Source organism: Ornithodoros turicata, chromosome 7 (assembly GCF_037126465.1).
Source record: "Ornithodoros turicata isolate Travis chromosome 7, ASM3712646v1, whole genome shotgun sequence".
In the NCBI taxonomy this organism is placed as follows: Eukaryota; Metazoa; Arthropoda; class Arachnida; order Ixodida; family Argasidae; genus Ornithodoros; species Ornithodoros turicata.
The window spans coordinates 19789888-19813173 of NC_088207.1; the positions used below are offsets into that span (position 1 = coordinate 19789888).

General features: G+C 46.8%; 1 protein-coding gene across 1 annotated transcript; it reads right to left on the minus strand.

Annotated features, from left to right (window-relative positions):
- Positions 1-5920: 5920 nt before the first annotated feature.
- LOC135400289 (E3 ubiquitin-protein ligase MARCHF3-like) lies at positions 5921-19506 on the minus strand. Its single transcript, XM_064632090.1, has 4 exons — positions 19210-19506; positions 15812-15924; positions 10225-10445; positions 5921-6183 (listed from the first exon to the last, which is right to left on the minus strand). The coding sequence occupies exons 1-4, from the start codon at positions 19361-19363 to the stop codon at positions 6126-6128; spliced, it is 546 nt and encodes a 181-aa protein (XP_064488160.1). The 5' UTR covers positions 19364-19506; the 3' UTR covers positions 5921-6125.
- Positions 19507-23286: the final 3780 nt, after the last annotated feature.

Here is a 23286-nt window from a genome sequence, read left to right on the forward strand (position 1 = left end):
CATTTCGCGCTCCAGGAGGTTGATTATGGATTGTACATCCTCCTTCCCCGCACGGGCGGCAACCATTCTTGTCGTTTGGTCGATGGCGAGCAAGAAGGCCTGTGTCCTGGACACCCCCTCCCCCTTCTTCTTTATCTCTGCGAAGTCCAGGTGGAGTACCTCAAAGGGGATCTTTCAATTGGGAGGGGGAGTATCATTGTGTCCGTCTGTGCCGGTATTTTGCCTTATGCAGCTGACATGTGTGGCACGACCCGACGTACCTTCGTACGTCACATTTCATGTCCTTCCATGTTCCTTCGAAACGCTTCCTTATCCTGAGGTAGGTTCGCCAAAATCCGTCGTGTCCCACGGATCCGGGACTGTCATGGTACAACTCCATGATTTTGCAGACCAAGGTGGCGGATACGTGAAACTTCCCTTTCGACTCCAGGAACTGGACCTGTTCGGAACCTTCCCAAAGTTTGGCGCTGTTTACTTCCTGGGTGACCTCGCTAGTAGATGCCTCAGTAAAGATAGCTCACCGGGACAACGTATCGGCATCGGTAAGGTCAGACGCGCTGCGGTGAGACACCCTGAAGTCAAGGTGTTGTATCTCGTTGATCCAGCGGGCTATCCTTCCTCTGGGCTTAGACAATTTGAGGAGGTGTGATAGTGCCTGGTTGTCGGTGAACAGGTCGAACGAACGACCCTCCAAGTATGGACGGAAGTACTCCAAAGCTAGCACCACTGTCAGCGCCTCCTTCTCGGTTGTGAAAACGTGTGGGAGTGGTACCCTATCACGATGAGTTGACGTCCCTTCGGGTTCTCGCAGCGTCTCTGATACAACACTGCACCGGTGCCGTAATGCGACGCATCTGTTTTGAGTTCGAACGGCAGTGTGAAGTCGGGCAGGATTAGTATGGGATCGGATGATATCTTCTGTACTAAGAATTGGTATGCTGCTTCGCATTCTTCTGTTCACTGGAAGGGTGTGTCCTTCCGGGTAAGCTGCATGAGACTCCCGGTCTTTTTTCCACGTCTGCTGCAGACGTGGAAATTGATTTTCTACGTATGGATAATATGTTGAGTGCTGTCTCCCAGCCGGCAGCATAAGCCTTGTCTTCTCTGTACATTTTTTAGTCGGTGACCTAGATGTTAGAGTTTCAGATGCTGTGTTCTTTGATTAAACGTCAGTTGAGAGTCTGCAGTCGTCCTGTCTACTTCTACACTGTCCTTGTCTCTTGCTGCTATTCTTCATCATGAACCTATACCAACTACCCCGGATTGTTTCTATTGTGCAATATATTTCCAGTGTCAAGGAGCCTCTTTGTATTACTAACAGCATACATGCTACCCATCAAAGCATCGTTTCTTGTTTGATGATGTCTGCTATCACGCACGCCCGAGCGAAGACCTTGGTCTTTGCCCTAGACAGGCACATTGTCCCGGATGAAGTGCAACTAGCCTTTGGGTTCTTGACACCGACCGGGGATCATGTGAGAAGGATTACAAAATTGATTAGAGGTGACTGTTGGAAGCACCTGAGATTCCTTCAGTACAGCCTGCGGGCGTTGTGTTATGTCGATGGTGAATCAGTGGACACTTATGCAGAAAGATACAATATGTATTCAAGCATGGGTCGACGGTAACCCCCCCCCCCCCCCGCCCCAGCAGGAGGTGTTTAACCTGGGTGGCGCGACCATACCAGAAAGAGTTGAAAACATCCTGAGACTTGGACCCAAGTTCTGTGTCCAACCAAAACTCACTAAGCCTGAGTTGCTTGCCGTGGCCAATAAGGTTGCAGGCGCTGCTCCACCGGAAACGCAGGCAGCATGCATTGACCAGATGGTTCGTTCAGTTGGAACCATACGTGTCCCTACGTCGGGCCAAGACAGTCTCTCCCAGGTTTCGCAATACTTCAGATCCACTGGGGATAATCTCATAACATCCGACGAGGAAGGGGGCTTCGTTGTGATACCGGAGCAGGTTTACGTTCAGAAGACCACGGAGGCCTTGCATAAGATCTTTGTGACCACAAGCCCGCTACAAGGAAGGACGGCGTTTCAATCCATTAGTAGGATTTGCAAGACTCAGAATTTAGAACGGCTCTTAGAAAGGCTATCAAGAGCAAGAAAGATAGGTTCCTCACCGCGTTCTTCACTGCCAAGACGCACAAGGAGGGTATACCTTTCCGCACTATAGTGTCTGAGAAGAAAACGTGGCAAAGATCAGTGTCGTTCTTCCTACAAAGTCAACTTGACAACCTGAAGGTAACAGATCTGTTTGTAGTGAAAAACTCTGGCGCTGTTGTGCAGTTTCTTCAGCAGGATGGTGCAACAGAATGGGACTTCTTGTCTATAGATGTCGAGGATTTATTCTATTCAATCCCACAGGCAGCTCTTTTACAAGCGGTGGAAACCAAAATTGAGAGACATGGGTTGGTGGGTATTCAGAATGCTGCTGGTATGTCCGCGAGTTAATTTCTTGAATTACTGTCTACGTACCTTGCGGATACCCTGATCAAACATGAAAACATGTTTTACATCCAAAAAAGCGGAACTCCAATCGGTTGACGTGTTTCGCCCATCCTCTGTGAAATCTTTCTTGGCAAATGTGACGAACGCATTGAGGGAGAATTGAACAACTTATGTCAGTGCCATGTCTTTAGGTACGTGGATGGTTTCTTAGTGTTTTACGATGGGGAGGCCTCTGAGGTAGGAGCTGAGGTAGTGCTGGATGTGTTCAGGAATTGTGCCGAAGGGCTCAGGTTCACGTCTGAGCTCCCTAGAGTGGATGTCTTGCAGTTTTTGGACTTACACTTGGAGAAAACGCCACAGCATACATGCTGGAGGCATAACCCAACAACAAAAAAGGGCTTGCTTCCTTATGGCTCAGCTAATTTTAAGATGGTCAAGAGGGCAATAGTTAAGTCGGCTTTGAGATCTTCTCTCCTTAAGTCCTGTGTGCACACTGCCCCCTCCAGTTTTCAGATGCAACTTTCCAGAATGAGGAATGCGGGCTACCCTGAGCAAGTGTTGCTGCAGAAGTCCTCTTGAGGGAGTTCGGTAATCGTCAGTCACCAGCTAGAGCAGACCGGCCTAATGGTAGGCCTGCAGCCATTCCGTATACCCATAAGGTATCTCACAATTTGAAAAAAGTGGCTATGAGATGTGGAGTGAATGTTTTATTTACGGCTCCGTTGAAATTGCAGTCTCTTTGCGCAAGAGTAAATGTACCAATAATGCCTTTAGAATGTAATGTAAAACATCGACAGCAATTCGTGGATTGCAAGCTTGATATCGTCTACCGCATACCGCTTAAGTGTGGCAGATGCTATGTGGGTCAATCATGTGGATGCCTTAACATTAGGCTTATGGAACATGCCTCTTCACTTGGAAGAACCCCATCCGGTCACTTGAGCGTCTATTGCCGAGATTGTAAGTGCACGCCGTTTTTCGATCAGACCGAGGTGCTGGCAGTTCATAAAGATCAGTTGGTGCGGGAGATAATGGAGGCATTTCTGATAGCCACGCGTAATGACAGATGTGTCAGCTCCCCTTCTGTCACGTTAACAGACGTGGAAATTGATTTTCTACGTATGGATAAGATGTTGAGTGCCATCTCCCAGCCGGCAGCATAAACCTTGTCTTCTCTGTACATTTTTTAGTCGGTGACCTAGATGTTAGCGTTTAAGATGCTGTGTTCCTTGATTAAACGTCAGTTGAGAATCTGCAGTCGTCCTGTCTACTTCTACCCTGTCCTTGTCTCTTGCTGCTATTCTTCATCATGAACCTATGCCAACTACCCCGGATTGTTCCTATTGTGCGGGAGGGGAGGGTCTGCCACCTTCAGGAGCCGTCTCTTCTCATAAAAATATAAGAGTGGGCTTCCCGCTCGATACCTGAACGATATCGCATGACCCCACCGGTCTACCGCGCTCTCCTGGAACGAGCCGAGGAAGTTTTTTTTTTTCCAGAGGTCCCATGAATCTTCGGTGTGGCTTGATATCCTAAGCTCGTACCCAGACTTCGCTATACCCGCCAGGAAGAGTCTGAGGTTTGTAATTTTCTCCTCATCCGTCGCCCACCTGTTCTTCCCACAAGCGTACTCGTCAAAGCCATGATTGGGGGCTGGAGCTCGTACCATCAAAAATGTCTGGTTGGACTAGTTCGAACCACGGTTGCGGAACCATCGCACCCGTAACGATCCGCAGGAATTCTTGTTGTTGCCTTGCCAGCTGGTGCTGTAGCTCAATCAGCCGGGACATCATGCCCTCAACCGATATTGATGTTGGGGAAACTGTTGTCTGTAAGGTTCCACCTTCCACGATCTTGGCAGCGATCCGTTCTTGAAAATTCGTCATTTTCAAGTTGATCCCTACGATCCCCTTCTCCAACATTTCCTCCTCGCTCATCTTGGATTTTCCTACGATGAACCGGATTGTGTCACTGTCACCGTTGCACTCACTGACGGTGGCAACGTAATGGGGTCTTCTCCGTCGATCTGGTACTTTTCCAAGACGAACCTCGCCTCGGGATCGGGGGTACGCCCCACGAAGAACTGGATCCACATGATGTTCGATCCTGTCGACCGCGCCAAAAACGTAGTGTGCCTAGCCAACACCAGAGACAAATGCGGCGGTTGGCCGTTCCCGTCCTATAACATTTTCAGAATGCCACTTTATTTTCCTCCCCACGCGTTCCTGCCCCATCTTCGTCCTCCTTCTACATGACTATTTCAGAGCTTGTCTGCACATTCCTATCAGCAAGCGACCTGGTAGCCTACGCTCCTGAAAAACGAACTGCACCGCACATCACGCTCCTAGTCAACCATTATCTTGAATGACCTAGTTATCTGCGTCTAGCACGCTATATACATGCAGTTTTCACAGATTCCGGTTTGCTGCCAAAACGATATCCGGTTTCACGGCAAACACGCTCTGCGCCAACCACTGTGCACATTGATAGTTATCGCTTCGGATTTGAGGAGAGAGGGGGTCGTATACGCCTTATTACCACAAAAAGCGAAAGATATAATTGTGCATGGCGGCTGGTCCCGAGCGTCCTTAGTCGCGGAGTGACAGGGAGTCTTCGTGGGACCGTGAGTTGTGGCGGGGGCTTGTTTGTGTTTACCCGAGAATGTCTGTACAGTATAGCCTATGGACCGATACATTGTAAGGCACGCCTGTGGCGTACTAGTACATACGTGGCACTAGTACTAGTGGCGCAAAAACCCGTAAAAACTGGTGACAGCCCTAGTCCTACACTCTTAAAAATGAACTTCACCGCATAGCACGCTCCTAGCCAACCATCATCTCGAATGATATCGTTATTTGCCCTGATTTGTCGAAAACGGGAGGCGTACGCCTTTCTTGTGACAGTTATGAACAGCATAAGTGCCACGAAAAAGGCGTACACCTCCAGTTTTCAACAAATCAGGGCAGATCATTCGATGTGATGATTGGCAAGGAGCGTGCTATGCGGTGAAGTTAATTTTTAAGACTGTACGTCGGTTTCGGAAGCGCTTGACCAAGTCTATGTCTGCAGCAGGTAATGGAGGAGGCGCCTATCTTGAACATGCATAATGCGCCCATGATAGGCACCTTCTCCCATTTTCAACAAATCGGTAGACACAACGATATCATTAGGAATGGTGGTTGGCTAGGAGCATGTTATCTGCACCATGTTCTGTTTCCTCAGACCTTTTCAGACATATGTCGGCACAGTCCCCTTAGAAGTCGGCCCAGGACGCATATTCACCCAAGGCGTCAGTCGTGACGAAGCCCACGTCTGTGAGGCGAACAACGGCGAACCCTTTCACCAGCACCGCCGCCGTCTGTTTGAATAGAGAGAGACTCCGTCGGCAACAAACTCTAATGGCGCCATCTGCTGGTAAGGAAGGAAGGTGGACTTTGGTTCGTAAGGGAGCTCATGACAACGCGTATCACCTGGTGCCCAGCACGTTTAATGCAACCACACCACATATTCATAATACCGTTTGATAAGTTTCAGTTAATGTTTGTTGTGATGTGTTTATGAAGTAGGGTCGTGTGCTATGACTTGGTATCGTGGGTGGAAGGTGTTGAGGACAAAATAAATAGCGTCCGATTCCGAAAGGCTCCAGGGGCTATGTTGGCGGCTGTTCCCCTAGAATCCTATAGGCGGCTCCTCGTCCCTCCACTGCAGGTAGGCCTTGTGGTACAACCTGAGCGGCAGAATGAAGTCATTATTTACACTTATGTATTGCCAGGGAAAACGCAGTTTACTGTTATGCACTGGTACTGTAACGACCCTTTTTCCCCATTCGACAAAATAAAGTTTTCGTTTTCCTCTATTAGAGCACTCATGTGGACAAAAAGCAAGAAACGTTCATATTTATCTTTAAAGGAGAACAGAGAGCCATGAAAAAAAAAATCAGATTAAGACATGTGATGAAACTGTGTGTCATTATACCGAATAGCGCGAAAGGTTTTGATGTGGGCAATTTGTTTCCCAGAAAAAAACTCACATAAACATTGCTCCGCGCGTTCACCCTTAACTCGCCACTCCAGCTATAACTATAGGATGAGGAGGTATGATGACGTATATATATCTATAACGTCAACGATGACGTTATAGGAGAACTCGTTCTGGTTCGCCGGTCAATGGGGGTCAGCGCCTTGTCCCTTTGCCGCTGTAAACCAGTTTTGCCAGTTCACCCGGAGAATTGGGGATAGAAGGAGCGGCCGAATCATTACCGAGAACAGCGGAGTAGCAGACAACATTTCTCTAGGCCAATCAGCGACCGTTCTGTTTATAGCGTCAGCGCGAGGTTCCAGGCAGATCACAGGCTGGTACTGCTCTTCACCACCGTTGCGCACGGTCGCTGTTTGCGACGTATTTGAAATTCAATTTCTGCGATGATTATGACTGCATCTTACTGGCCTAGTGGTCCAGTTTTATAGGAAGAAAACTGGGTGTTAAAAATGACTTCTGTGCTACTTTAATAACTGGAGAGGGTTAGATTCTGACTCTGGATCCTACAACAGGGGCCCTATTCTCGCCAAAGTAATCGACCTCTATTACTTTGTGTCTCGCTTGTCATTGGTCGTTACGTGCAGAAGGCGTGAACACAACAGAAATTAATGTCACGTGCCCTCAACCAATAGTCGACCTCTTAATCCTACAACCTTCGTGATAAAGTACACTCTTAAAAATGAACTTCACAGCACAGCACGCTCGTAGCCAACCATTATGTCGAATGATATCGTTATCTGCCCTGATTTGTTGAAAACGGGAGGCGTACGCCTCTTCTGTGACACTTATGTAGAAATGTTAATTGTCACAGAAAAGGCGTACGCCTCCCGTTTTCAACAAATCAGGGCAGATAACGATATCATTCGACATAATGGTTGGCTACGAGCGTGCTGTGCTGTGAAGTTCAAGTTTTAAGAGTGTACACTGTTAAAACAGAACTTCGCCACATAGCACGCTCATAGCCAACCACCATTCCGAATGATACCGTTCTGCGTCATGATTTGGTTAAAACAGGGGGGAGGCGCCTATCTGGGACAAGTTAATCTGTCCCAGATAGGCACCTCCCCCTGTTTTGAACAAATCATGGCACAGAATGATATCATTCGGAATGATGGTTGGCTCTGAGCGTGCTATGTGGTGAAGTTCTCTTTTAACAGTGTAGATGAAGCGTAAAGTGTGCAGGATCAAGTGCTTGACTATTGGTCGAGGGCGCTTGACATTTATCTCTGTTCTTCACGCCTTCTTCACATAACCACCAATGACAGACGAGACACGAAGTAATCGAGGTCGATTACTTTGACAAGAATAGGGCCCCACACTCTTAAAAATGAACTTCACCGCATAGCACGCTCCTAGCCAACAATCATCTCGAATGATATCGTTAGCGGCCCTGATTTGTTGAAAACGGGAGGCGTACGCCTTTTTTGTGACACTCATGCTGTTCATAATTGTCGCAAAAAAAGGCGTAAGCCTCCTATTTTCAATAAATCAGGGCAGATAATGATATCATTCGAGATGATGGTTGGCTAGCAGCGCGCTATGCGGTGAAGTTCATTTTTAAGAGTGCAGGGCATGTTTGGGAGCAATGGGCCCTCTCCTAAAGAAAAATAAAAGGGTCAAAATTATTGTTCGCCATTCGCAAAAAAAAAACAAAAACAAAACAAAAAACAACAACAACTGAAAATAGACATTGCGAAAGGTTCGACAACCTAAATCAATATAATAAAAACATGATGGGTCAATGTCATGCCCATGTGTTTTATCTCACCAGGAAATTTTACGCTCGACGAATGAGACCTCCCATTCTGGGACCCCGACATGCCTCGCGGCGTATCTGCCGCACGAGCAACTTGATTTACGATTGCGTCGACCAGCGGCATGGCCGAGTGGGCGCAACGTTCGGTCGTACTTGATGTCTCCAAGGCCGCGCTAAAGATTCGGATGTGGCCTGTTAGAATCCCACAGCCGGTTGTGCTGTCTCGACTTCTCCCTTTCTTTTCACGGCATACTTTCTTGACAAATATCAGCACAGTTTCCCGTGACGTATGCGTACAGGACGCGTGCTGTGTCCTCTGTCTGTGTCTGTACGCCGCCCATAGCCATAGATGGAATTCGCGTAGTATTGTTGCATCGTGCACTCTTAAAAATGAACTTCACCGCATAGCACGCCCCTAGCCAACCATCATCTCAAATGATATCGTTATCTGCCCTGATTTGTCGAAAACGGTAGGCGTACGCCTTTTTTGTGACACTTATGCTGTTCATAATTGTCACAAAAAGGCGTACGCCTCCCGTTTTCAACAAATCAGGGCAGATAACGATATCATTCGAGATGATGGTTGGCCAGGAGCGTGCTATGCGGTGAAGTTCATTTTTAAGAGTGTGATTACTGATTTGCTTGATCCGTTGATCCCATTTACTTTCGCACGGCACTGAATACTGCTGAAAGATGAAAGTCACTGAAACGGTTCGCCAGCTGTACACTCTAAAGAAAAAAAGGAGTAAAACTGGGAGTAATTGCAGCTTCTACTCCCCTAGTCTGGGATTGCTCCCGATTTTAGTCCCCTAACCCAACATTTAGTCCCGACATTTACTCCCCAGGACTGCAAATCGTCACTAAACTTCGCGCATGGTCTCTTGAATGCAACAGTCTACGTGGCCTACGTAATGTGGCCTTGGTCAATTTGAGCGGCATAAGGCTGCATAACTCAGACAACGTAGCAATATTCCAACCACACAGAGTAAGAAACAGTTAGCGCATCTTTCTCCGCAAATTGTGCCCTATGTATGGCGCAAGATTTTATATCACGCGATATATCACGATTGACGGTTTGCTTCAAAGTATTTTCATGCATGTACACGAATTATGTACTTGGAACTCTTACAACTGCGCCGGAAATGCAGTTTACACCCTGTGACACTCATTTACTCCCGTGCATTTACTCCAGAGAAGAGACTATTTTTTGTGGCAATGCATTTAGTCCCCCAACGGAGTAAAAGTACTTTTTTTTTCTTAGAGTGTAGGCGTCGAACCCACACCTTCTGGATTGCCGGTCCAGGGCTCTACCAATTGAGTTAAGCTAACACGACTGCTTCGGGCAGGTTTTAACGAAGGAAGCGTGTCAATACCAGTGATGGCCGCTAACTACTTCTACAGTAGTTTAACTATAACTACTAACTACTTCGCGATGGAGTAGTTTAACTAGTACTTCAACTACTTTTCAGAGGAGGTAGTTAAAACTACTTCTTTAACTACTGCAATGTATTTTAACTACATCTATAACTACTTAACGTTGTCCATCAACACCAATCCCATTCTATAGTGTTCTTCGACACCTAAATATGAACCACAAGCAGCGATAAAAGTGAAGATTTAGTACACATGCACGGCACAATTGCTCTGCACCTCCGTTCTCATCAACCAAGTAGCTCAAGGTAAAAGTCGGAAGCACAATCGTGCCGTAAAGCTTGCGGTAAAATCGGAAGTAGTTGGTGCCTGCAGTAACCTAACTAGTGTAGTTAACTACTCGAAATAGTAGTTTAACTAGTAGTTGCCACTACATTTCTGCAAGAAGTTGATAACTACTTTTTAACTACAATGAGGTAGTTTAACTAGTAGTTTAACTACATGTAGTTAACTACTGTCCATCACTGGTCAATACGCATTGCTATATGCCATCCAAGAAGGACACTGTGCAGGTACACGAACTATAGAACAGCGGAGACTTACCATAGGCTATAGATGAAGAAGCCCATCCAGGTGCATGTCTGCACGAGAAGCAGGAGAATGACGGGGATGCTGAAGAACCAGTAGATATTGGACACGATGGAGAGAGCTTCTAGCCAGGCGAATGTCAGCACCATAACCATAGTGAGCGCGAAGGGTATGCTAGCCGCGCAGATTATATGGTCCATACGGTTGTCTTTGTCCACAAGCCAGTCGACTACTGTCTGTACAACACAGAAGACACATGCAGGTCAGTCGAAAATTGTTTCCGATTGATCGTCATATCGCGTTGCGTTTCCCTCCGAACGCGCAACCGTGATTCCGTTGAGCAGAACGTATTGTCACGAAGCGAAATGGGTCGGCGAGTCGTCGAATAAACAGCGAACGGTTTATTAGACTACTTGGTAGCAAAACACAAGAGTGATAGCTCTCTGAACACAACTGAGTCCAAAGAATGAATGCTCCAGCTTGGAGCGCACAAGCATTTAAGCGTCGCGCCGAAAAGTCTAGAAACAGCACGTGCGTTAGCCAGAGAGCAGGGGATGTGTCTGGAAGCTTCCTGCTTCTTCTTCAGCATGCGCCGGGATGAGATGTACCGTTTCGTGCCTGCCCTGGAAGTTTCGCGATGATGATTCGTGGCAGTATACACTGCGCGTGCAGCGTCTCAAGAAGAGGAAGAAAACAATTATATCACTGGGTAACTCACTGGACGCCATTCCTCGTTATATATTAGCCGGAAATTAAGGTCAGCAGAACTCTTACAGAACTCCCAAAGAATAGACAACGGTGATTGATGAACAATGAGGGTCGAACCAGTACCCTTCATACTTCCGGTCGGAAACGCCGTCATTATATCATGCCCACCATGCTAGCCATACGTTCTCATTCACTCAGGTATACAGGGACATAGCACTCGCTGTCTATACGCATCGTTTGTTACGTATTTCGTAGTGACAATGAAGTTGTCAGAATAACGCAATCAAGAAGGGAGGAATCATCTTCTAGGAACGCTGAGATAGTTGAGGCCAGTGAACAGTATAGAAATTCGACCAGCGCTTGAGCCCCATAACGTCCAGTTGCATGCTTTTCGTTAAAGAATGCGCAGTGATGCCTCCCCGCTTAATCTAAAACTAGAAGGTTGTCACGAAACATCTGTCCGATATAATACTTTTCGCAAACCAGTTTATTTGCTTATAGTGATCCCACCTGTAATTCTGCAGAGATCTCTGGTGAAGTATCGCCCAACCTAGGGTTGACCGAATGTTCGGATTTTTCGGATACCGAAGCGAATACGTACGTATTTGATTCGAATAGTGAATTTAATATGGAATTCTATATTCGACTTTGGAATCGAAGCGTCTCTTCCAAACCGAGTATATTGGTATACCCTCGTAAGCCAAAAAAAAAAGAAGAGAGGGTACAAAACGAAGTGATAGCGAACTTGGGAGCTGAGCACCTGACAGATATTTTAGGAGGGTGGTTAGATGTGAGGTGAGAATTTATGTTAGGAGTAGCAGAACACGTCTGGAAACAAGTTCAATTTGCCTCTTTTTTTTTTTTCCTTACCAACAAAGAAGGACAACGAACTGAATAATGCTTCATACGACTACCCGTATGCATATGTCACTTGTATATGCCACACTGGGTGCACCACGAGGAATGGGCAGGGATTTTCATAAATTCACGTCACATTTTTCCTTCAAGAACCACACTGCATATCTATTTGAGCAATGGCCTGCTTCGACGTGATGTTATTTTAACAGCCAGGGCCAGCCTGAATGAGCTTTGATAATTACTTTCCTCCACTAATGAAAATGTTCCGGTGGTTAAAATTGCAAGGTTGTAGAGCACGGCCCTGAGGTTTTTAACACGCAAAAAATGGAATCCGGAACGCGCTCATACGCTCTCTACACTGTTAAAACAGGGGGGGGGGGGGGGGGGTCGAGGTAGCTTCCCGTTGTTCGCCGCACTCAAGTGGGCATCGTCACGACTATAGCCAAAAAAAAAGGAAAAGAAGGTGGGAGAAAGGGGAGTTGAGGACTTCAAAGTGATGTAGAAGCAGGATGACCGGTACTGATGGGACGGAAGCACACTGTAGGTGAGAGGTGCACTAGAGTGGTCTCTCCGCTAGGCCCGTTGCTTGGAGAAAGCGCACGAGGCCGCGAGTTTTTGAAAGTCGTTCCGCACAAGAACATTCGGGGAAGAGGACGTCCGTCAGTATACCAGGCCTAGCGTGGGGAAGATGGGTTTCCCGCATGGCATGGTATGCACGGCATTCTGTCAGGATATGCGCAATTGTCTCCGGATGATTACAGTGTCCGCAACTGGAATCCTCCACCACATAACACGCTCATAGCCAACCATCATTCCGAATGATATCATTCTGTGTATTGATTTGTTGAAAATGTGAGGAGGCGCCTATCTGGGACAGATTATCTTGTCCCAGATGGCGCCTCCCCCCTGTTTTGAACAAATCAGGATACAGAATGATATTATTCGGAATGATGGCTGGCTAGGAGCGGGCTATGTGGTGAAGTTCTGTTTTAACAGTGTAACAAAAAGGGTGTGAAAAGGTGGTTAACGTCTATAGTTACCACCTACACTCTTAAAAATGAACTTCACCACATAGCACGCTCCTAGCCAACCATCACCCCGAATGACACCGTTCTCGCCCTAGATTTGTCGAAAACATGAGGAGGAGCCTATTTTGTGGCCATTATGCACGGCACAAAATAGGCTCCTCCTCCCGTTTTCAACAAATCAGGGGCGAGAACGTTGTCATTCGGGATGGTGGTTGTCTAGGAGCATGCTATGTGGTGAAGTTCATTTTTAAGGGTGTAGGTCAACATAGCGTCTGATAAAGGGTGGTAAAATCAATTATCATATCTACAAATCGCTACAAAAAGGCGTACGCCCCCCTCGCTCACCGAATCATGAGCTGTAGCCCTATCATTTGTAGGTAGCAGGTAGAACTTTGCAACCTTTTAGGCGCAACATATGCGACAACTATAACCCCCTAACAGCTCAACCCCTTTTTTCTAAGGCTGCTGAGGCAGATGGAAGAATTCAAAATCTCCGCGCGTCCCCTTTATTAACCCCTCCTCTCACTTATGTTCAGTCCCCGTCGATGCACTTGCCGCCGCTTGGCGATGCGTGATGTACCCCTTGATTTTGCACTAGAACATTTAAAGTACACTCTTAAACCAGAGCATCACCACATAACCTGCTGACGCCGACAGATATACAAATCCATTGTACAGAGTGCTTGATTTGTGGAAAGCGTGGGGTGGTACATCTTTTTCTGCCAATACACATACACTCTTAAAAATGAACTTTACCACAAAGCACGCTCCTAGCCAACCATCATCCCGAATGACAACGTTCTCGCCCCCTGACTTGTTGAAAACGGGAGGCGGGGACTATTCTGTGCCGTGCATAATGCACACAAAATAGGCTCCGCCTCCCGTTTTCAACAAATCTAGGGCGAGAACGTTGTCATTCGGGATGATGGCTGACTAGGAGCGTGCTATGTGGTGAAGTTCATTTTTAAGAGTGTATAGCTGCATAAGTGTCACAAAAAGACGTACGCCTTCTGTTTTGAACGAGTCAGTGGAGAGAACGATGTCATTCGGCATGATGGTTGGCCATCTGCGCGCTATGCTGTGAAGTTTTAAGAGTGCACTCCGTAATGCAATGAATCAAAGGTAAGCCTTATGTTAAGACAACGAAAAAACAGAAAGAAGCGCGATGCCGGCGCTCTTGGCGGCAGCACAAAATGCAGTTGCGCCACAACTTGAGTAACAGTCAGTCAGCAGACTGAGAGAACGAGATAAAGCGAGGGAGTGACGAAAGTGAGATCGCTTGGAACTCCGCCGGACGCCCGTAGATTCTGCGTTTTTGTCCTTTCCATGTACCGCAGCACAAACGTTTCACTTTGCGGTTTCTGTTTTTGCGAGTTTTAGACCTCAGCACTCATTACTTAGAACTTTCCAAAAACGTTCATTAACAAAAAACTATAAGGGCTATAGACATCCTGTTTGGATGGAGATTCCAAAACCGTTTTCAGAACAAAAATCCGTTCGGTAGATCGTCCGCAAAAAAATTCATGAAGGAACGCCATTTTTTTCTTTATTTGGTTTATTGCGCATCTTCAAAGAAGCGGCTTTCCTTTACCCCCAGTGTGAGAGAGTGAAAGAGCACAGTGCCGCCTCATGCGTCGAAGATTAGCTTTAACTTGCGGAAACAAAACAAAAACACAAATTTTTCGGGTGACTCTATCGCGACTGCCCTTATCTTGGGCTGTATTTTCTGTTTTCTTTTAATCTTTTTCCAGGACGCAAGAGGCGATAGTGTGCTCTTTCATCCTCTCGTATTGGGGGCGAAGGAAAGACGCGTCTCTAGAGATGCGCAATGAATAAAATAAAGAATAAATGGCGTTCCTTCACGATTTTTTTGCGGACGATCTATCGAACGGATTTTTGTTCTGAAAACGGCTTTGGTATCTGGTGACCGAAGAGATCACATGTTCTCATTGGAGCAACTTCGTAGCTTTTATAATTAAAAAGTTAATTATTGAAAGTTAATTAAGACATTGCCTTAGGAGTCTGTTAATGCCCCCCTAGGGAGTGCCCTTCAGCATATGCTATATTGCAATTGATTTCATCTCGAAAAAGTGATTGATATATTTTTTAAAAATCTGTTCACACTTAGTGTGGACATCCTGTATATATATATATAGTATATCCCTTTCCATCGTTGTCTCACGTTGTACAGCGAGCAACCCAAGCGCTGTGCCGTGGTTCACGTATATAGATTAATATATCAATCAAGGTTGTCGATGTATGTATGGTGAGCTAGAAATACGGGTGTGCCAATCGGCAGGTTTTTCAGGTACCCAAAAATGAAGGATGCTCCAGGGACGCTGAAGTCCGCGATAGGGCCGTGCTCTGGCGGATTTTCTTAAGTCACGTGATGTTCCACTACAGTTCTCCCAAGAGCGCTGGTGTGCGAATGTCAGTGCTTGGGATGCGATCCGGACAAACAAGGACACGAGTCACGCGTTATCAGTTGTTTTGTTGTAGGTATCACCGCGGCTGGCCTTCACTGCTTTTTTATTTGTTTGCTTTTGTACTGAGCCAGCCCGACGTAACAAGAAGCTCTATACAGCAATCTATATTCTATCAAGCTACACGCCCACGTGCTTTACTGATAAGGTGACGAACGAACATCCACAGCATGGCATGTGTTATCACATCGAGACGTTCAGGTGTGTGCCATTAGGCACAGTCTGCCAGTGTCACGTGACGACTTCGACGTACTGTCCCCAAATTGACAACCATAAATGCAAGCAGAAGGAACAGTTGCCGCTGAAGAAAGCTTCGACATCAAAAATGTTTTATTGCTTACACGGAGACAGAGGCGGAGCTTTCCTTTGTAGTTCGTGGCGAATCCGCATGGTTCGCTGCGAGCGACGACTCGATCTATCCTTCATTTGACGGACCCCCCCTTCCCCATGCATTGGATAGGCCGATTGGCACACCCGTATTTCTAGCCCACCATAATGTATGTTAAACAATGACCATCCACTCACCTTCCTTTGGTCCCTTCTCAAGTTGTAGTGATACATGCAGATGTGGCAGGCTGGCTTCCGGTTTTGGTATATCTCGACTGCAACGCACTTTGCGTGAGCATGGCTCAAATTTCCTTGAAGGATAAATAAATTAAGCTCTGCGTGTGTAGTACGTGAGGAACTGAAAAAAAAAAAAAAATCCACACGCCCGTTTTTTCTCGGCTGTATCACAACATGCTCAGAGCCAGTTATAGCGCAAAACGATACCGTTATCAAACGTAATTGGAGGAAAATGCATAACTGCATAAGTGATCACACGTGCAGTCTCAAATTATCACGTTCATTCACGTTCATATCAATTAACGTTTAATTATCAACATGCACGTTGCACAAACGTGCCAACTTCTCAACGAGCATTATATCCACTGTTCCTTGACAACGCATGTTCAGTTCAATGCAGAGGCGTTTATAGAGAGAGTACTGCCATTAGAAGGCGCCTAACATTAAACGCGTCATGCGACGTTACGGCTAAACGACCTCCTTCGCCGTGCTCTATTGTTGCCCGGTCGTCAGCCGGTCGCCGACGCCATATTGATGCTGAGCGCTGTTTACGATGCAAGGGGGAAGCACCCCATGCGTACTTCGTCCTTAGACAGCTCTTCGTCCTTGAATTCTTTCACTTTGGCGACACAGCCCCCCTATCACAGGCGCCTGTGGGTCACAATAGAGTCACTAAATAGGGAGCAGAGTATAGACACTGAGCCACGCCGGCGAGCGAGCCCGCCATCTTGAGTCAGCGGCGGCTGCGTCGCCTGGCAATGCGACGCCTACTCCCCCTTTTCCGGCGGAGAAGAACGCGCTGTCGAGCCAGCTCGCAACCCAGGGAACCGGTTTTGCATGGAGGTGACTCAACATGGACGGAGAGTACTTGGAAGGAGAAACCACGTGATGCAATCGGGGACACCGGATGGCGGCTCGGGCGCGGAAAAGGAATATGAGACTCTGTATCCCTATTTAGTGACTCTAGGTCACAAGCCAGCGATTCCGGTAGATTGTACTGAGCGCCACAAAGCACGTGTCAACCAGCTGGCGGACCGCATCAAAATGGCGCCCACCAGGTGACTGATAAAGCGCTTTCCGGGAGGATTCCGCTAGGCTCACTGTATTTTTAGCGGCGCAACAACGACTCTGACGCCAAAACAGGCTCCACCCACGAGGCGGCAGAAGATATGAGAATGGCCGAACGCTCTCTATTAGTGGCTCTTGTTCAATGGCTATTGGTTTCAATGATCATTGAATCCTCCCGTTTTCTACAAGTCATGGGAGATAACCATACGTCATTCGTGATGATGGTTGGCAGGAAGCGTGCTATGACATGAAATTCTGTTGCATACGCATACTTTTCCTTTCCCAAAGTATCGCTGTTAATGGTCATTGAAGTACCCTTCGCAATAAAGAGGCGAATTGCATATATATTCTACAGATTGCGTATGTATGGATACGGAACTAATTCGCTATATTTGAGCTTCATTTATTCGAATCTTACGCCATCTCTGAAAGGCACCCGAGGCCGAATTGTAATCCTCGCAGTTAGCCTCCGGTTATCGCGCATTTTAGGTTTCTGAGATAAACGTCTGGAACTATTGTAGCCACCGCTACAAACACCCAAACTGCTTCACTTGCCCTGTGGGACGGTGTATTTTTTACGTGTGGGTCCCGTGAACGAAGAACGAGCAACAGTCAAACTGTGTGATCCATTAGTATAAAGTAAAGACCAAAGTAAGGTATGAGTGACTAGCAACCTTAATTTGTCGATGACACTACGAAGGTTGCGCTGCAGTATGCGTGAAGTGCGCTGCTGAGCTGCTGAACATGAACAGCGCCAGCGGGTGCTATTAATGTATTTCAAAATATCAATGATAAAATCCCATATGGATCACCAACGTCCACTTATATCCAAAACGCACCGTTGCACACGATCTGGATTGACCCGCAATCCAGGTTGACGCAATCCCGCTGGACGCGCTGCGCCGTCCGCACTTCGCGTTCGTGAGCCAGGTTTTCATTTGACGCCGTCTGGTGAGAGCTTTGCATAATACCCACTGGATTTCCAATTAAAGGAAAACATTAGTCCAGGATGTCTACTTAAAATATATTCACATTAATGCAAATGCTATTTCAGCTGTTTCAGCGTTTGTCAATGTTGTTTTCTTCGTTCGGGCCGCTGTCATCACTGCCTTCGTGCCAGCCCGGAACCGGCAGTGCGAGTAGAGAGAAGACAAAGAAGTGAATGGAAGCCCCTGCGCCTGTGTTAACCCTCCTTGAGGTGTATAATAATGTTCGCGAACGGGGGCAAATGTCTGCGTCGTTGATCTCTGTGGCCGAGACTCGCTTTGTCCGCACCTAAGGACGACCGCAATTGCGGCCTAATTACGATTGCGCGCGATGTGGATCCTGCGTCAGTGCGTTTTGTGTATTAGACACAAGTGTGACTTTGCTACTGTACACTCTAAATCTTTTCACACCTTTAAAGGTGTAACAACGTGCATGGCGCACGCCTTTTTAGGTGTAATTTTGGTAACATCATAATGGAGCACGGTTTCGCACAAATTTTCTTTACTCGAGTGTTGTCTGTCCTCCAAAAATTCAGTCTTGCAACATCTCAACATTGTTCAACAGTATTGTAGACACTTGCGCGTGCTCGATTATCGATAGCGATGCATATATGCATTAGCTCGTACCTACGATATCCAAGACATAATGAAAGCAAGATTTGCACTGACACTTGATCTTTAGTAATGCTTTCCAAATTTTGTAAAATATCATCCTGGAGATGCAATGTTACGCAAGCAGGTTGAATGTTCATAGCGCACACCTTTAAAGGTGTGAAAAAGTTTACAGTGATAGGAGAACTTTAGAGACACGCTGCAGAGAGCAATACGCGTAGCCGTTACTGAATCAATAACCTAGTAGTCAACCTACCAAATTGCCTAGGGGATTACCGTACAGCGTACAGAGCAAAGGCGGACACGGAATTTCTCTGAATGGGAAGGGTTCGGTATGTCACAGCATGCCACATACACTGCGAAACGTTACTTGGAGCACGCGGTGATGACAGAAAATCAAGATGGTCAAGGTATCCTTCCTTCTACAGATCTGCTCTCGATAGACGAGTGTGCTCGGACCCCTTAAGAAACTGAGTAACTAAACGCATATGAAACACAATAGCTGAGAACGAAATGATTTTCAACGGAACTACTGCGTGCTTTCTACGAAGGCACGTGAACCCTGCATCAACCGCGTATGCAGTCAAAACGTAATTCTGCAGCTAATCAAAATGCTATAGGAATCCTTGAACGCATACGCTATGCACCTGTCGTTGCAACAGGAGTTGAGAGTAGGACTGTAGGGTAGGTCACCTTTGCAATTGCAGGGCATTATCATATCCTTCTGGTTGTCGTTATTCAGACAAAATCGGCATGTGGGGACATACTCCTGGCCTCGCGGTGTTTCTCCTTGCGAAGGCCATTGTTCGCTGTTGTCCGCCAATTGAAGACGTCCTCCTTCCGGCATCCTGCCTGGTCAAACTTCCTTGAGCTACCAAAACAATACGAAATCTTCTTGGGCTAAACTCCGTATTACATGCAGGTAAGGACGCCAGACCGGGCACGGGCGTGTGTATCCCCCATGGAACGATTTCTCTTCTTCGTCTACAAATTAAAAGACATTCTTCGTCGATGTTCATTCTTCTTCTACCCCACACAAAAATTACGGCACAGTTAACGATTGTGTAACGCGAATTTCAGCGGTAGCTGTTGTGTGTGGATGTTCACACTTTTATTGCTAATGACACTTTTACGCGCAACTACTTTAAAGTGACGAGTACTACCTTATGATTTGTGACATAAGTGGTGACGTGTGGAGTTGGCATTAGTGGGGAGAAAATATTGCTAAAATCAGGTCAAAAGCGGGACAGGAAAAAATCGAGGCACTTTCCGGGACAACGTACCCATATCTGAGCACGTCAAGACTGCTTTTATTAGCTTTAGATTACTTAAACTTGTTTTGCACCACCGAAACAGAAACCGTAGGTTTTGTGATACAGCCACAGCGGTTTCCCGAGAACTCCCCGCTAACGGCTACCGCTGTAAGATAATAGTGATTATCAGAGAGGTGGACGTCTGCCACATTACATAGTCCACGATGGGGACATTTCGCTTGTCAGGAAGCTCAGGTGCCGTTTGCAGCAGGGTGTCGAACCGTATCCGGACCGTTATTTTTGCCGGAACCCAACCCGAACCGCAATCTTCATGACACTGTTGAACCGGATCCATAGCAGAACCGGGAAAAAATAATAGCCGTAAGCGGTTCGCAACAAAACATTTCCGACATAAAAGAAGTCAGCATAAGAGTTCAAGTTCCTCCCAATCTCTGAACGAGGACACATTGGTCTCCATATCAAGCATATCGCAAATTTTCACCTAACAGTCAAACGGGGGCGTATAGTAAATGTGCTTTTATCGTCTTTTTTTAACACGTTGAAGCGCAGTTGTCCTTGTGGGCGCCGCGGCTAGCGCCCGACGCGCGCGCTGCGGCGTCCGGTCTTCAGGGTCGAGGCGCCACGTGGACGAATGGAGCAGGAATGAAGTGCGCCAGTTGTGTAGCTCTACAGGAGAATTTGTGATTAAGCAAGAGCCCAACATTTCCCTTTAAACGTGAGCAGTACGAATTAAACAAGTCAGAAACATGACAAGTGCAGAAAAGTATACGCAGAATGGTGCCTGTTTGATTGGTCGTGGTTTGAAAAGTAAATGTACTTCTGCTTACTTGTAGTGCAACTGTGTCGTGACACATTCCCCCTGTACTCTGGATTAACTAGTACACTTCTGTGACCTCAGACACAGCAAGGCTGGCAGACTTGTTTTCGACATGCTTCAGTACAGTTTCACATCGATTCACGAAACGAAATCCGAGCAACGAGAAGCCGAACCGAGCCCGTATTTTTTTCGGTTCGACACCCTCTGTTTGCAGGTCAAAGAGGACAACCAGAAGTGCTTAGAATTCGAGCAAGTGAATTCGCATAAAAGAAGGCAGGCAGTGACCCTTCAATGTCAGCAAGAGCACGAAAAACGCCGTCACCGGGAGGGTGCAAAGGGTGTCGTTTCCACCCCCTTGCTGTTGTAACACAATCACAAATTATGATTCGCTCTACATACTGAAAACGTAGGGTCTCTATGCCAAGACAATGTAGTTGCGGGAGCAGGTGGCGCACAGAATTAGATGCAGATCCGGTACCGTGAAATCCACTCCTCCAAACATTCTGCCCTGCCTCCCCCCACCTGGCGGCGCCCATGGGTACTGCAAGTCCTGCTTTCTAGCTTTGTTCATCTCTTGTCGCAGGTGGAGCCACGCATCAAACGAACGGATATGTCGTTCAGGAAGCGTACGGAGCGTGCTACGCACAGAGACACGCTCCATGCGGGTCCAGCTTGAAGGTGTTCCTCGATTTGCGTCGTACCCGTGGGGTGGTGCATGCTGGCTAGGAAGCAGCAACAGACATTCGGAAGGGACGTGATCGCACCAATCCAGCAAGAAAGTACTTTACGTATGACATCATGACACACAAGTCCGCCAGTATCATGCGCTTCAAGAATGGAGAAAGCCCTTTTGAACAGACAGTCACCTACGAGAACCAGGAGCTACCAATTTCGCAGCCTTTTAATATTAAATACCATGTATGTGGAAGAAACGGGCTTACATTTTGCAACATTGATGTTTTTCTCGGAATGAATATGCCCACCAGAAGCGAAACCGGTTAAAACCGGTACGAAGCGTTATTTTTTTGCTCTGGACCAGAACCGGTACCAGACCGTTTATGATAGAACCGGAATGAAAACCGGAACAAAAAACGTTTCGGTTCGACAACCTGTGCCCGACACATCCTATTTTCTTTGTACCCAGTAGTGTCCCGTGTTTGGTGCGCCCCTGGTAAATGTTGTGTCGTGGTGTATGTAGTCCTGCATACACACACTCTCTCTCTCTTTCTCTCCCTCTCTTTTTTTTCAGCATCTTCCTGGTGACTTCGTCAGTGTCCTCGCTTATGCGGAACATGACTGCCAGACTACAGCTCATCGGGTTCTATTCGTTGTCTATGCCATTCCTGGCTTCCTGCCAGTTGACGACTCACATTCTTCCCCGTCTATACTTGCAAGAGTTGATGCAACGCTTGCTTGTCGGGTGCCACGAAATACCTCCCGTCAAGACGTTGCGTCAATTCATATGGCGAGACTCAATGTGGCTTTCACAGCATTACCGGTTGCGACAAGTTAACTCTTCTAGCAGCCGTCACTGCAGTGATCGAGAACATCTCGAGCACATCGTTCTTCATTGCCCACACTACCACGCCTTCAGATACCTCTTGTTTTTCATTTAATAATTTTTTATACCCCCACACCTTTCAGATCCGCACTTTCAGTCTTGCCCTCTCACTACGTCAAATTTGCTTGGACCGTGGCCAAATCCATGGTTCCCGCTTAAATTATTTACAAAAATTGTACAAGTGTCCTTTAAGGGGACTTTTAAGGCTCAGCCGTCATTTGGTGGTCATTTTCCAATATTGCACAGAAATACGTATACAAGCTGTAGGTATTGCATGACAGAATACACGGGGATTGCACAATTGCACAATTCTGATCCGTTCACAAATGTACTCCTGAATGCTAATGATCAGAGGACAGAGAGGAAAACTGATTAATATAATGAAGGACGCCGTTAATTTATTTCCTCTGATTCCTATCACAAAGAGTGCCCACTCCTATGGTGTTGAAAGTATAGTGCTGTCCCCATATAAGCAGAATTTGCACTTGCAGCTCCACAAGAACAATATAATAATCTAAAGTCAGGGTTTCTTAGGGAACATGAAAATTCCACCATATTCAAGGATCAATGGGAACCATGCACATCAGTACTCTCCCAGTGCATATGCATGCAGGACAAACATGTGCAAATAAGTAATGTAAGTTACCACCGTGTGGTAAAGAATGAACCTGAATGTTATTGTAGAGATAAATGACGCCAAGCCAACTGGCGCATATAAAAATATTTTGGTCCATTGTAGCACTACTATCGCACCATTTCGTGACACTCGACAATAAACATGCTAGTAAACGACGCTAGCAAATACGATGATGGAACTACTCGTCACCCGCATACGAGCCCGTGTCACCTACCAGGCTTGGCGTGTCACGCCCTCAAATCAGCCGCTAGGGGGTCACGAGAGCTGGGCTATCTTTCGCGCATGCCCCAACCGTGTCGTATACGTGTGGACTGTGTGCAACCAATGTCACGAACGAGTGGTAGTGACTGAGCGTATGACGGCTATCAGCCTTTGTGTGGCTATGCATTTGCACACTTTCCATCTTGTTTTTCTCTGTAGTGTGTTACGCAACAAAAACGCGCTGTCTGAATTACCGACGTGACAAGTCGCTCTATCTCCT